Source organism: Mesoplodon densirostris, chromosome 15 (assembly GCF_025265405.1).
Source record: "Mesoplodon densirostris isolate mMesDen1 chromosome 15, mMesDen1 primary haplotype, whole genome shotgun sequence".
Lineage (NCBI taxonomy): Eukaryota > Metazoa > Chordata > Mammalia > Artiodactyla > Ziphiidae > Mesoplodon > Mesoplodon densirostris.
Window position 1 is genome coordinate 70,898,424 of NC_082675.1, and position 15,845 is coordinate 70,914,268.

General features: G+C 37.2%; 1 protein-coding gene across 1 annotated transcript in view; it reads left to right on the forward strand.

Annotated features, from left to right (window-relative positions):
- The window catches only part of LOC132502511 (uncharacterized), a 34,116-nt gene that overhangs the window by 3,203 nt on the left and 15,068 nt on the right, over window positions 1-15,845 (forward strand). Inside the window, exons 2-4 of the mRNA XM_060118372.1 lie at window positions 10,526-10,690; window positions 13,461-13,914; window positions 14,454-14,621. Coding sequence (XP_059974355.1) covers window positions 10,526-10,690; window positions 13,461-13,914; window positions 14,454-14,621 — 787 coding nt within the window. The remainder of the gene's footprint in view (window positions 1-10,525; window positions 10,691-13,460; window positions 13,915-14,453; window positions 14,622-15,845) is intronic.

Consider the following 15,845-nt stretch of genomic DNA (forward strand, 5'->3'; position numbering starts at 1 on the left):
GATGGCATTAATAATGTTAAGGCTACAAGACCTATTCTGATATGAGGAGTTTCAGTTAGTAGGTTGTGGACATATGGCTACTGGTCTTATTAGACTTAGAAATCCTGGGCACTAGAACCTGAAAAATGTAACTTTGTTATTGTTTTGAAGACCTTTATTTTTAAAAATAGTTGTAGTCTTATAGAAAACTGCAAACATAGTACAGAGAGTTCCCACATACATAGAACCTAATTTCCTCTATTTTTTCTTCCAGCTTTATTGAGATATAATTGACATATAGCACTGTATAAATTTAAGGTGTATGGCATAATGATTTTACTTACATACATTATTAAATGATTATCACAATAAGTTTAGTGAACATTCATAATCTCATATAGATACAAAATTAAATAGAATTTTTGTGATAAGATCTCTTAGGATTTACTTTCTTAACTTTCATATATAACATACAGCAATGTTAATTATATTTAACATGTTGTACATTACATCCCTAGTACTCCTTTATCTTATAACTGGAAGTTTCTTCCTTTTGACTGCCTTCATCCAATTACCCCTTGCCTCCATGGACCCCACCTCTGATAACCACAAATCTGATCTCTTTTTCTATGAGTTTGTTTGTTTGTTTTTGAAATTTAATTGACTTACAGCACTATATTATTTTCTGTTATACAACATAGTGATTTGATGTTGCTATACGTTTCAAAATGATCACCACAGTAACTGTAGTTATGATGTTACCATACAAAGATATTATATAGTTAATGACTATATTCCCCACTGCACATTTCATTCCTGTGACTCATTTATTTTGCAACTGGAATTTTATACCTTTTAATCTCCTTCACCTATTTACCTCAACAGTTTCCCATATTATTAACATCTTACATTAATGTGGTACATTTGTTACAATTAATGAACCAAGGTTGATATATTATTGTTTTAAAAAGTCCATACTTTATTCAGCCTTTTTAGTTTTTACTCTCTGCCCCTTTTCTGTTGCAGGATCCCATCACAGCTACCAAATTACGTTTAGCCATCGTGACTCCTTAGGCTTCTATTGGCTGTGACAGTTTCTCAGACTTTCCTTGATTTTGATGACCTTGATAGTTTTGACAAATACTAGTCAGATATTTGGTAGAATTTCCCTCAATAGGGATTTGTCTGATTTTTTTTTATCATTAGCCTGGTGCTATGTATTTTTGTTTTGTTTTGTTTGTTTGTTTTCCTTTTAGGGAAGACCATGGAAGCAAAGTGCCATTCTCATCACATCAGATCAGTAGTACCTATTATTAACATGATTTATTATTGTTGATGTTGACTTTGATCACCTGGATGAGGTAATATTTAACAAGGTTCTTAAAGTTGTTCTCCACTCACCCCTTTCCAAACTATATTCTTTGGAAGTTGCTGTGCTCAGCCCACTCAAAGAGTGGGGAGTTATGTTCCGTGAGGGTGTAGTATCGATGTCAATCATTTGGGATTCTTCTGCGTAGGAGATTTACCTCTTCTTCCTCATTCACTTATTTGTTCAATCATTTATATCAGTATGGACTCCCAGATGTTTATTTTATACTTTGGGTTATAATCCAATACTACTTTAAGTTTTTTGCTCCAATTGTTATAGCTTTGGCTATTGAGAGCTCTTTCAGTTGGTTCCTGTGTCACTTTGACATACTGACATACCTTTTTCATTGTTATTATTATTATTATTTTTTTTTTGGTGAAGCATGGAGGATTTCCTTAATCTCTGGTGCTACAAGATGCTCCAGGCTCATCTTGTATATTTCCACACCCAGCCCTATAATCAGCCATTTCTCCAAGGATCCTTGGTTCCTTTCGCTAGAGAATGGTATCAGAAACCAATATCTGGGTACTTGTTCCTGCTAGTGTGTTGTTGCTTCTAGGTCCTCTCAGCTGACAAAGCAAGGAAATATATGTGTGTATATTAACCAGTGTATACAAACATATCTATAAATATTTCTATATACAAGCAACTGCATTTATATTAAGCTAAACATGAATTCATACTGATAGCTCCAACTTTTAAAATTTTTTTATATTTATCTTGTACTCAATGATCTCATTAATTCACTTATTCTAACATTCTGTCTATAGATTGTTTCGGATTTTATTTTTTTGAATTTTTGAATATTATTTTATTTATTTTTCTATACAGCAGGTTCTTATTAGTTATCCACTTAATACATATTAGTGTATACATGTCAATTCCAACCTCCCAATTCATCACACTGCCCCCACCACGCCGCCACTTTCCCCCCTTGGTGTCCATACGTTTGTTCTCTACATCTGTCTCAATTTCTGCCCTGAAAACCAATTCATCTGTACCATTTTTCTAGGTTCCACATATATGATTTAATATACAGTATTTGTTTTTCTCTTTCTGACTTACTTCACTCTGTATGACAGTCTCTAGATCCATCCACGTCTCTACAAATGACCCAATTTCGTTCCTTTTAATGGCTGAGTAATATACCATTGTATATATGTACCACATCTTCTTTATCTATTTGTCTGTCGATGGGCATTTAGGTTGCTTCCATGACCTGGCTATTGTAAATAGTGCGGCAATGAACATTGGGATGCATGTGTCTTACTGAATTATGGTTTTCTCTGGGTATATGCCCAGTAATGGGATTGGTGGGTCATATGGTAATTCTATTTTTAGTTTTTTAAGGAACCTCCATACTGTTCTCCATAGTGGCTGTATCAATTTACCTTCCTACCAACAGTGCAAGAGGGTTCCCTTTTCTCCACACCCTCTCCAGCATTTGTTGTTTGTAGATTTTCTGATAATACCCATTCTAACTGGTGTGAGGTGATACCTCACTGTGGTTTTGATTTGCATTTCTCTAATTATTAGTGATGTTGAGCAGCTTTTCATGTGCTTCTTGGCCATCTGTATGTCTTCTTTGGAGAAGTGTCTATTTAGGTCTTCTGCCCATTATTGGATTGGGTTGTTTGTTTCTTTAATACTGACCTGCATGAGCTGTTTATATATTTTGGAGATTAATGCTTTCTCCATTGATTCGTTTGCAAATATTTTGTCCCATTTTGAGGGTTTTCTTTTTGTCTTGTTTATGGTTTCCTTTGATGTGCAAAAGCTTTTAAGTTTCATTAGGTCCCATTTGTTTATTTTTGTTTTTATTTCCATTACTCTAGGAAATGGGTCAAAAAAGATCTTGCTGTGATTTATGTCAAAGAGTGTTCTTCCTATGTTTTCCTCCAAGTGTTTTATAGTGTCCGGTCTTACAGTTAGGTCTCTAATCCATTTTGAGTTTATTTTTGTGAATGGTGTTAGGTAATGTTCTAATTTTTTTCTTTTACATGCAGCTGTCCAGTTTTCCCAACACCACTTATTGAAGAATAAATTTTTTTCCACTTTTCTCCATTATATGTCCTTGCCTCCTTTGTCATAGATTAATTGACCATAGGTGCATGCATTTATCTCTTGGCTTTCTATCTTCTTCCATTGATCTATGTTTCTGTTTTTGTGCCAGTACCATATTGTCTTGATTACTGTAGCTTTGTAGTATAGTCTGAAGTCAGGGAGTCTGATTCCTCCAGGTCCATTTTTTTCCCTCAAGACTGCTTTGGCTATTCGGGGTCTTTTATATCTCCATACAAATTTTAAGATTTTTTGTTCTAGTTCCGTATAAACTGCCATTGGTAATTTGATTGGGATTGCATTGAATTTGTAGATTGCTTTGGGTAGTATAGTCATTTTCACAATGTTGATTCTTCCAATCCAAGAACATGGTATATCTCTCCATCTGTTGGTATCATCTTTAATTTCTTTCAACAGTGTCCTATAGTTTTCTGCATACAGACCTTTTGTCTCCCTAGGTAGGTTTATTCCTAGGTATTTTATTCTTTTTGTTGCAGTGATTAATGGGAGTGTTTCCTTAATTTCTCTTTCAGATTTTTCATCATTAGTGTATAGGAATGCAAGAGATTGCTGTGCATTAATTTTGTATCCTGCAACTTTACCAGATTCGTTGATTAGCTCTAGTAGTTTTCTGGTGACATCTTTAGGATTCTCTACGTATAGTATCATATCATCTGCAAACAGTGACAGTTTTACTTCTTCTTTTCCAATTTGTATTCCTTTCATTTCTGTTTCTTCTCTGATTGCCATGGCTAGGACTTCCAAAACTATGTTGAATAAGAGTGGTGAGAGTGGACATCCTTGTCTTGTTCCTGATCTTAGAGGAAATGCTTTCAGTTTTTCACCACTGAGAATGATGTTTGCTGTGGGTTTGTCATATATGGCCTTTATTATGTTGAGGTAGGTTCCCTCTATGCCCACTTTCTGGGGACTTTTTATCATAAATGGGTGTTGAATTTTGTCAAAAGCTTTTTCTGCATCTATTGAGATCATCATATGGTTTTTCTTCTTCAATGTGTTAATATGGTGTTATCACATTGATTGATTTGTGTATATTGAAGAATCCTTGCATCTCTGGGTTAAATCTCACTTGATCATTGTGTATGATCCTTTTAATGTGTTGTTGGATGCTGTTTGCTAGTACTTTGTTGAGGACTTTTGCATCTATATTCATCAGTGATATTGGTCTGTAATTTTCTTTTTTTGTAGTATCTTTGTCTGGTTTTGGTATCAGGGTGATGGTGGTCTCATAGAATGAGTTTGAGAGTATTCCCCCCTCTGCAATTTTTTGGAAGAGTTTGAGAAGGATGGGTGTTAGCTCTTCTCTAAGTGTTTGATAGAATTCACCTGTGAAGCCATCTGTTCCTGGTCTTTTGTTTGTTGGAAAGTTTTAATCACAGTTTCAATTTCATTACTTGTGATTGGTCTGTTCATATTTTCTATTTCTTCCTGGTTCAGTCTTGGTAGGTTATACCTTTGTAAGAATTTTTCCATTTCTTCCAGGTTTTCCATTTTATTGGCATAGAGTTGCTTGTAGTAGTCTCTTAGGATGCTTTGTATTTCTGCGGTGTCTGTTGTAACTTCTCCTTTTTCATTTCTAATTTTATTGATTTGAGTCCTCTCCCTCTTTTTCTTGATGAGTCTGGCTAATGGTTTCTCAATTTTGTTTATGTTCTCAAAGAACCAGCTTTTAGTTTTATTGATCTTTGCTATTGTTTTCTTTGTTTCTATTTCATTTATTTCTGCTCTGATCTTTATGATTTCTTTCCTTCTGCTAACTTTGGGTTTTGCTTATTCTTCTTTTTCTTGTTCCTTCAGGTGTAAGGTTAGATTATTTATTTGAGATTTTTTTGTTTCTTGAGATAGGCTTGTATTGCTATAAACTTCCCTCTTAGAGCTGCTTTTCTGCATCCCATAGGTTTTGGATCGTTCTGTTTTCATTGTCATTTTTCTCTAGGTATTTTTTGATTTTCTCTTTGATTTCTTCAGTGATCTCTTGGTTTTTTAGTAATGTATTGTTTAGCCTCCATGTGTTCGTGTTTTTTATGTTTTTTTTTCCTGTAATTGATTTCTAATCTCATAGCGTTGTGGTCAGAAAAGATGCTGGGTATGATTTCAACTTTCTTAAGTTTCCTGAGGCTTGATTTGTGACACAAGATATGATCTATGCTGGAGTATATTCCATGTGCACTTGAGAAGAAAGTGCAATCTGCTGTTTTGGGATGGAATATCCTATGAATATCAATTAAATCTATCTGGTCTATTGTGTCATTTAAGACTTGTGTTTCCTTATTAATTTTCAGTTTGGATGCTCTGTCTATTGGTGTAAGTGAGGTGTTAAACTCCCCCACTATTATTGTGTTACTGTTGATTTCCTTTTTTATAGCTGTTAGCAGTTGCCTTATGTATTGAGGTGCTCCTATGTTGGATGCATATATATTTATAATTGTTATATCTTCTTCTTGGATTGATCCCTTGATCATTATGTAGTGTCCTTCCTTGTCTCTTGTCACATTCTTTATTTTAAAGTCTATTTTACCTGATATGAGTATTGCTACTCCAGCTTTCTTTTGATTTCCATTTGCAGGGAATATCTTTTTCCATCCCCTCACTTTTGGTCTGTATGTGTCCCTAGGTCTGAGTTGGGTCTCTTGTAGACAGCGTATATATGGGTCTTGTTATTGTATCCATTCAACAAGCCTGTGTCTTTCATTTGGAGCATTTAATCCATTCACGTTTAAGGTAATTATCGATATGTATGTTCCTATGACCATTTTCTTAATTGTTTTGGGTTTGTTTTTGTAAGTCCTTTTCTTCTCTTGTGTTTCCCACTTAGAGAAGTTCCTTTAGCATTTGTTGTAGAGCTGGTTTGGTGGTGCTGAATTCTCTTAGCTTTTGCTTATCTGCAAAGCTTTTGATTTGTCCACTGAATCTGAATGAGATCCTTGCTGGGTAGAGTAATCTTGGTTTTAGGTTCTTCCCTTTCATCATTTTAAGTACATCTTGCCACTCCCTTCTGGCTTGTAGAGTTTCTGCTGAGAAATCAGCTGTTAACCTTCTGGGAGTTCCCTTGTATGTTATTTGTCATTTTTCCCTTGCTGCTTTCAATAATTTTTGTTTGTCTTTAATTTTTGCCAATTTGATTAGTATGTGTCTTAGTATGTGTCTCGGTGTGTTTCTCCTTGGTTTTATCCTGTATGGGACTCTCTGCACTTCCTGGACTTGGGTGGCTGTTTCCTTTCCCATGTTAGGGAAGTTTTCGACTATAATCTCTTCAAATATTTTTTCAGGTCCTTTCTCTCTCTCTTCTCCTTCTCGGACCCCTATAATGCAAATGTTGTTGCATTTAATGTTGTCCCAGAGGTCTCTTAGGCTGTCTTCATTTCTTTTCATTCTTTTCTCTTTATTATGTTCCACAGCAGTGAATTCCACCATTCTGTCTTCCAGGTCACTTATCCGTTCTTCTGCCTCAGTTATTCTGCTATTGTCCTTCTAGTGTAGTTTTCATTTCAGTTATTGTACTGTTCAACTCTGTTTGTTTGTTGTTTAATTCTTCTAGATGTTTGTTAAACATTTCTTGTATCTTCTCGATCTTTGCCTCCATTCGTTTTTCGAGGTCCTGGATCATCTTCACTATCATTATTCTGAATTCTTTTTCTGGAAGATTGCCTATCTCCACATCATTTAGTTTTTTATCGGGGGCTTTATCTTGTTTCTTCATCTGGTACATAGCCCTCTGCCTTTTCATCTTGTCTATCTTTCTGTGAATGTGGTTTTTGTTTCACAGGCTGCCGGATTGTAGTTATTCTTGCTTCTGCTGTCTGCCTTCTGGGGGATGAGGTTATCTAAGAGGCTTGTGCAAGTTTCCTGATGGGAGGGACGGGTGGTGCATAGAGCTGACTGTTGCTCTGGTGGGCAGAGCTCAGTAAAACTTTAAACCACTTGACTGCTGATGGCTGGGGCTGGGTCCCCTCCCTGTTGGTGGTTTGGCCTGAGGCGGCCCAACATGGGAGCCTACCTGGGCTCTTTGGTGGAGCTAATGGCAGAGTCTGGGAGGGCTTATGGCAAGGAATACTTCCCAGAACTTCTGCTGCCAGTGTTCTTGTCCTCACGGTGAGACAGAGCCACCCACTGCCTCTGCAGGAGACCCTCCAACATTAACAAGTAGGTCTGGTTCAGTCTCCCCTGGGGTCACGGCTCCTTCCCCTGGGTCCGGATGCACACACTACTTTGTGTGTGCCCTCCAAGAGTGGAGTCTCTGTTTACCCTCGTCCTGTCGAAGTCCTGCAATGAAATCCCGCTAGCCTTCAATGTCTGATTCTCTAGGAATTCCTACTTCCGTTGCCGGACCCCCAGGTTTGGCAGCCTGACGTGGGGCTCAAAACCTTCAATCCAGTGGGTGGACTTCTGTGGTATAAGTGTTCCCCAGTTTGTGAGTCACCCACCCAGCAGTATGGGATTTGATTTTATTGTGATTGCACCCCTCCTACCATCTCACTGTTGCTTCTGCTTTGTCTTAGGATGTGGGGTATCTTTTTTGATGAGTTCCAGTGTCTTCCTGTCGATGATTATTCAGCAGTTAGTTGTGATTCTGGTGTTCTCGCAAGAGGGAGTGAGAGCCCGTCCTTCTTTTCCACCATCTTGGACCCTCTTTTGGATTTTCTATAAACCCAATCATGTCATTTTTTTTTTCATATTTTATAGCTTTATTTTTGTTTTCCTAACAATGCACTGGCTACGACCTCCAATGTAATGTTGAATGGAAGTGGTGAAAGTGAACATTTTGTGTTGTTCCCAAATTCAGGGGGGAAGCATGAAATATTTCACCATTAATTATGATGTTAGCTTAGGTTTTATGGAGCTATCCTTGATCAGATTATGGAAAGTCTCTTCTATTACTAGTTTTCTCAGCATTTTTATCACAGATGGTTGTTGAATTTTGCCAGAAGTCTTTCTGCAATTTTTGATATATTCACATGTATTTTTCTCCTTTATTTCTGCTAATGTGGTGATTATATTAGCTGTTTTGAATGTTAAACTAACTTTCATTCTAAGTTAGTTTAGGTAGTTGGGTAGACCTCACTTGGTTATGAGTTTTTACCACTTTGATATATTTTTGGATTTAATTTACTATTATTTTGTTTATAATGTTTGTATGTATATTCTTCAGGAATTGACCTTCAGAGATTTCAAGGTCACCTCTTTAACATCCTATGCCAGGCAGCCTCAAAGTATGGCAAATGTCCTTAGGGAGAAACCAGTCTTGTGTTTGTGTTAAGTCCCTTTCTGATAGCAGGATTTTATCTCCTAATCACTATGATACTGCTGAAGACTTTACTCTGCCTTTCCATCCTGACTGCCAGCCTCCTGAGCTATTCCAGAACATTACAAAGGCCTTGTGTTTGGGGATCCCCTATTTTCCAGTCTGTTATGCCAGACTCACATGAACAACAAAAGTTTTGCTGACTCTTTTGTTAGTCAGAACCTCAACTCATACTCAGAATCAACGAATGCCCCCAGAAAATAAAATGGCCTATGATTATTAGATCATTTTGGAAAAGCTCTTTCTTCTTTTAAATTTTAAGTAATCTAATTTTCACTTCTTTGAAAGCCCTTCAATTTTATTTATTTATTGATTGATTGATTGCAGTGGGAGAAGTGTCCTATTGCAATTTACTATACCTAGAATCTCACTTCACCTCTTTAGATTTGATTTTCTCATTATGAATAAGACCCCAAAGTGTTGTTCTTCATAAGCCTTGAAGTCTCTAGAATTTTCATTTGGGGACTTTTAAATTTTATTTTATTAAAAAAATTTTTTTTCTGGAAAGAAATTTATTATTCCATACTAGCTGAAGCACACAAATTTATGGCCATGTAGAATTACACAGAAGTATGTAATTTTTTTATTGAATAAAAGATTCTTTAAATTCTATAGTGCTTTACAATTTTCAGAAGTTTCATACACATGATTTTATATAGTCTCACAATAACCCTTTCCCCCCCATCCTCCTCCCCCTTTCCTCTCCCCACTGGTAACCAATAGTTTGTTCTCTGTATTTGTGAGGCTGCTTCTTTTCTGTTTTATTCACTAGTTTGTTGTATTTTTTATTTTACAGTATTTGTCTTTCACTGTCTGACTTATTTCACTTAGCATAATGCACTCCAACTCCATCCATGTTGCTGCATATGGCAAGAATTCATTCTTTTTTATGGCTGAGTAGGATTCCACTGTAGATATATATCATATCTTCTTTATCCATTCATCTGTTGATGAACACTTAGGTTGCTTCCATACTTTGGCAATTGTGAATAATGGTGTTATGAACATTGGGGTGCACGTATCTCTTTTTGAATTAGTGTTTTTTTTTTTTTTTCAGTTATATTCCCAGGAGTGGAATTGCTGGGTCATATGATAATTCTATTTTAGTTTTTTGAGAATCCTCCATACTATTTTCCACAGTGGCTGCACCAATTTACATTCCTACCAACAGAGTAGGAATGTTCCCTTTTCTCCACATCCTATTATGGGACTTTTAAAAATATCTCTCTATATCAGCTTGCCACATAATGATATTTAACAAATCCTTTAAATATGATGAAGGAAAAAGATAATGCCTGAATTTTTTTTTTTTTTTTTTTTTTTTTTTTTTTTTGCGGTATGCGGGCCTCTCACTGCTGTGGCCTCCCCCGCTGCGGAGCACAGGCTCCGGACGCGCAGGCTCCGGACGCGCAGGCTCAGCGGCCATGGCCCACGGGCCCAGCCGCCCCGCGGCATATGGGATCCTCCCAGACCGGGGCACGAACCCGTATCCCCTGCATCGGCAGGCGGACTCTCAACCACTTGCGCCACCAAGGAGGCCCCTAATGCCTGAATTTTAATGTGAATAATTATATAAAATAATTAAATGTAACTTATGATGACCTAATTAGATTTTCTTGTTTTGAGAAGAAATATAATAAATGTATTTATTTATTCCTCAGGTTTCAAATGATCTCATTTGATCAAATAAGCCATAATATGACACAATCTAATTTATATTTGTCTGAATTGTATTACTTTAGACACAAAATACAATAGCATCTTATTTTTCTCCCATTCTTTTCTGTACACAGCCATTCCCGAACCTTGGAAACGATGAAGCTCAGAGTTCAGCCTGTAAGTTTGCAACATCAGTTGATGTAACTGGTGATGCTGGTCCCAATTTAACTGACATCTGCACCAACAGAGGGACCCTTGGACTTTCAAAATTTCCAAACAGAGAATCCCAACATTGTCAGGTAATGTCTGGGCTGACACTGTTTCTCTGGGTTATGATGTAATCCACATGGAAGTGTTTTTGATCTAATATTAGAGAAAAAACATTCAATCAATTAACATTGTTCTTTTGAAAATCTACAGCATCCTTTGAACATGTCAAATCACTGAGAGGGAATGCAGAAGTAGATTTATGGGACTCTTAATTTAAGGAGCTAATGATCTTGATGGAAAGGAAAAACACCTATAAAGTTTAGAGAAAATATATAAGCATCAAAAAAAAAAGCAAAGTTTTGGGTTCCTTTTTTTGGAGGACCGAGTAGCTGATGACAGCAAATGCATTGACAGTGAATGACATTGTAACCCTTGCTCAGTGGAAGGTGAAGTCATGTGTTAAAGCCCTGTGGCCCTAGTCTGTGGGTGATCTGGCTCACTTTCCTTCCCTTCCTGCTTCTGAGCATAACTGTGGGCCTTCTGTTAGCCTACTGTTTCTGACCTCGTGTGTTTTCAACCTTGACTTAGAAAATATTTAGCCTTGCCTTGGTTTGGTGCCCAGAAGCAGATTTCTGGTGTTCTTTACCGTTTCTCATTATTCTGTTTTCTTCACCTTGAGATCTGATCTCTGAGTCTTTCCTCCATTCCACCCTCTACTCCAGGTGAAAACTTGATTTTGACTGATTGCTAATGATGCCTGGCAGTTTGGTTCAATTCTTCTGGCTCTGGACTACACCCCTCCTCTGATTAATCCTGCTATAGAGACAGTTTGGAAAGACTTTGATAAAAGAAGAGAGGATAAACTCTTAATGACAAGAAACATTGTGGAAGAAGGCTTTTGTTAGAATTATTTAGAGAATATATCTCTGATGACCTCAAACAAACCAGACCAATCAGAGAGCTGAAAGTTATTTTAGATGCCTTTACTTAGCCACAGATGGAAAACATCATGGTCTAGGAAGTTTAGATAGTTTGTAAGAATTCACACATCTAGATAGTAGCAGTAATAGCACTTGAGCACAGGTCTCAGGTTAGGTTAGGATGAGTTTTTATTAATCTTGCTCCTCTTTTGAAAAATTCAAACAAAAAATGAGGGTAATTTTCCTCTGAGGTGTGAGTATCATCCTTCCTCTCCTCCCCCTTTGATTTCCTTTCTAAGGCCTAGATGACATGGGGCAGGAGGTGCCATTAGTCATTGGGCTCTCTTAGTTGGTGCCACAAATTCCCTTAGCCTTGGTACCCAATGCCCTTGAACTGCTTCTGATTGCCTAGTGGGTGTCACTCTCAAAACCCAAATTGTGGTTTATTGTCTGAGACAGTGTCCACTATTTTGGAACACTGAAGAGTTTCCCTACATGCTCCAATGACATATGTGCTCTTTGTTTCCTTTAGTGATTGTTTTCAATCATAAGAAAATGGATAAGAATGAGCTAATTAGTGAAATCAAATGTTTTTTGAGTACTTAGAAAGTTCTAGGACAATGTTATTCATACTGTTTTCTTATTTACTGTTTAGCCTTATTAAATAGGTGATATTATCCATGCAAGGGAATTGAGACTTTGTAAGACACGGCAAATTTCCACATACCACCATCTATCTAGTAAAAGGTGGATTTAACATTTAAACCTAAATCTGTTAGATTCCAATGGCTATGCCCTTAATTACTATAAAGCCCTGCCTTCTGCAAAAATCTCATTTGAAGGATGTTTCTTATTCTAATTTTCTCAATAACATTTGGAGGTAGATATTATTATCCCCACTTTTGATACAAGGCAAGTTGAGAATTAAGCAAGTTAAGAAACTTGCTCAGAATATTAATGGTGTGGAATTCAAATTCAAGACTCTCTTGTCTCAAGGCTTACATGTTTTATACTATGCAATGTTTCCTCTACAATAACAGATTAGAGAGATATTACAAAGTACTATTGCTGACATTAATCCCTATTCTAATTTTATAGGTTTTTATGGATGAAAAAATAAGATCAAAGAGGTTAACATCTTACACAGTGAAAATAGCTGGTGGCAGCACAAGCTGGATTTCAACAAATGTATTCAACTCTGGTTTTCATGCTGCCATTACTAACCTGTATGAACACCTAGCTAGAATATTTGATAGGCCATTAATTAATGCATTTAAAATGGAAGGCTACAAGGCAGACACAAATCTGATAGTTGATAGGCCAACAAAGGGAGAAGATTTTATCAGGTGATATTTTGGGTCCCTCAGATCACTGTATGCAGCAGTCAGACACACATATGTAGATACTTCTTTTGATGGTGGGAGGAATAAACGGTTTCTAAGATGACATTTAATATTTCTTTTAGTTTTTTTTTTTTTTTTTTTTTTGTGGTATGCGGGCTTCTCACTGCCGTGGCCTCTCCCGTTGCGGAGCACAGGCTCCGGACGCGCAGGCTCAGCGGCCACGGCGCACGGACCCAGCCGCTCCGCGGCATGTGGGATCCTCCCAAACCGGGGCACGAACCCGCGTCCCCTGCATCGGCAGGCGGACTCCCAACCACTGCGCCACCAGGGAAGCCCATTTCTTTTAGTTTTAAATGCATATGAAAAGAAAGCAGACAGATCAGTGGATATTCCTTTATTCCTATTACAAAGACCAAGCCTTTCCCAAATGAAACATTAAACTTGAGCCAATATTTATTACTACAGGCTATTAAGGTATTTTTTATGTTTATACATTCTTCCACTGAAGTAATCTATATATAAAAAGATTATAAATGACATATTTTTCTTGCAACATTTGGTTTCAACTTCAGTAATTATATTTAAATTCTTTCCAGGTGACAGGAAATTTGTTTAGTGGCTGGTCTCTGTGGAAAATATTCCTGGCTTGTCTCTTAGCTTCTGTGATAACAACGGCAATTGGAGTACTCATAGTGTCTCTGGTGCATAATGGGAAAAATAATAATGCCTCCATTGTTATACAACTTACTCAAAACCAGGGGATAATCTCATTGCCTGAAACAAGCTCACCTGATTATTCCAAAACTACAGTTGCCACTAGCACAATAGATGGTAACACAACATCCACTTCCAGTACCATGACTACCATCACTGAGCACCCTTCAGCGGAACCTACAGGTACACCAACCACTGATTCCACAGAAACCACAATTGCAACAACCACCACTTCAACTGAAAAAACGACCCCAAATATAACTGACACTACCTCTGAGGGTACGAACAAAACAGCCACCACTGCTTCCACCACTTCTACTGAGACTATGACTACTGGCACTACCACTGAGTCTGAAAGCACAGCAGGCAACTGATTCTTCCACTTCTACTTAGACTACAACTACCACAGTGGCCACCACCACAACTCAACTAACTACCACAACAACAGCCGGCACTACCACTGAAGCTACAACCACAACAGACACAACTGATTCTCCCCCTTCTACTGAGACTATGACTACCACAGTGGCCGCCACCACACCTCAACCAACTACCACAACAACGGTCGGCACTACCACTGAGGCTGCAACCACAGCAGACAACTGATTCTCCCCCTTCTACTGAGACTACGACTACCACAGTGGCCACCACGACAACTCAACTAACTACCACAACAACAGCCGGCACTACCACTGAAGCTACAACCACAACAGACACAACTGATTCTCCCCCTTCTACTGAGACTACAACTACCACAGTGGCCACCACCACAACTCAACTAACTACCACAACAACGGCCAGCACTACCACTGAAGCTACAACCACAACAGACAAAACTGCTTCCACCACTTCTACTGAGACCACGACTACCCCAGTGGCCACCACCACACCTCAACCAACTACCACAACAACGGCCGGCACTACCACTGAGGGTACAACCACAACAGACACAACTGCTTCCACCACTTCTACTGAGAGTATGACTACCACCGTTGCCACCACTTCAGCTGAACCAGCTAGCACAACTACTATTAGTACCATAGGTGATTCCAATGTCAATAACTGCCAGCATAAAACTACAGTGACCAAAACAACCACTTCTAAAACAAGATTACTTAATGACCAATTCAGCTAACACTAAAATGATAATGAATTCATCCTCAAAACAACATTTAGATTCAACAATACCATATATTAGACCTGACCATTTAATGTGGGTAGTCTCTACTTTGTGAGGTTTTTGATAATACAATTTTCATACAAAGTAAATCCAATCCATTTATTTACGCTGGGAAGCTGTTATGATTAAATAGAAAGTTACCAAATGTGAATACAGTCTTTTATTATTATAAAGTTGTAGTCTCTAATACACTAATTCCATATGTAATAAGGAAAATACATTCTATATCGTAAGGGTGTTTTAAATAGATTTACATATTACCACATCTTCTTTTTAGATTGTGCCAACATTATTTTCATTTTCTCTTTAAATCATTTTGATATATAAGTAAAATTTTAAATGTGTTATCACTATTTTCAATTAATAATTTTGTTTTCTACTACTTTTTGCAGTAATCTTATAAAGGCATTCAATTAAATACTTTCAATAAATATTTACTTATGCCTGCTATCTGCTGAAATACCAGAGAAAATTCAGAAAAAGAAAGTAGCAATGCTGAGAGTAATAAACTTACAAATTTGGATTCTATTACTTAGAATTCTTGGTAGTTCACAGGTTTAAATCAATGTTGATGGTACACACACTCTACTGCAGTCCTACTGAATCAGAATCCTCAAGGGTGATCCAGAAATCTATATTTTTCAAAAAGTGTGCAAACAGGACTGATAAACGCTACTTGAAGCAGTGAATTCAGAAGGGCATTGTGACCTGTATCTTTGATGTTAGTGAGATTGATATAAATCAGTAAATATTCTTTAAAGCACTAACAAAAGTCAGTTCCATTTGTTGGTGTTAATTTTACCTATAAACAAAGGATGCTGAATAGTGTATAGACATGTGAGCACATGGTAGGGACTGGGTATGGAAATGCTTTCCTTACCCAAAAGGAAAAATGTGGTTTCCAGTAATTTAAAACAAATATTTTAGTGGCCACTATGCTAATTAGAAATAATTTTTAACTATCCTTTCAAATCAGTCTTACAGAGTTACTTTCCCCCTGTATTGCCAACCTACTTACTGTAACTATATGCAATTAATGTAATAAAACTTTATTAGAACACTTTAATTCTATTTCCTTCATTATTTT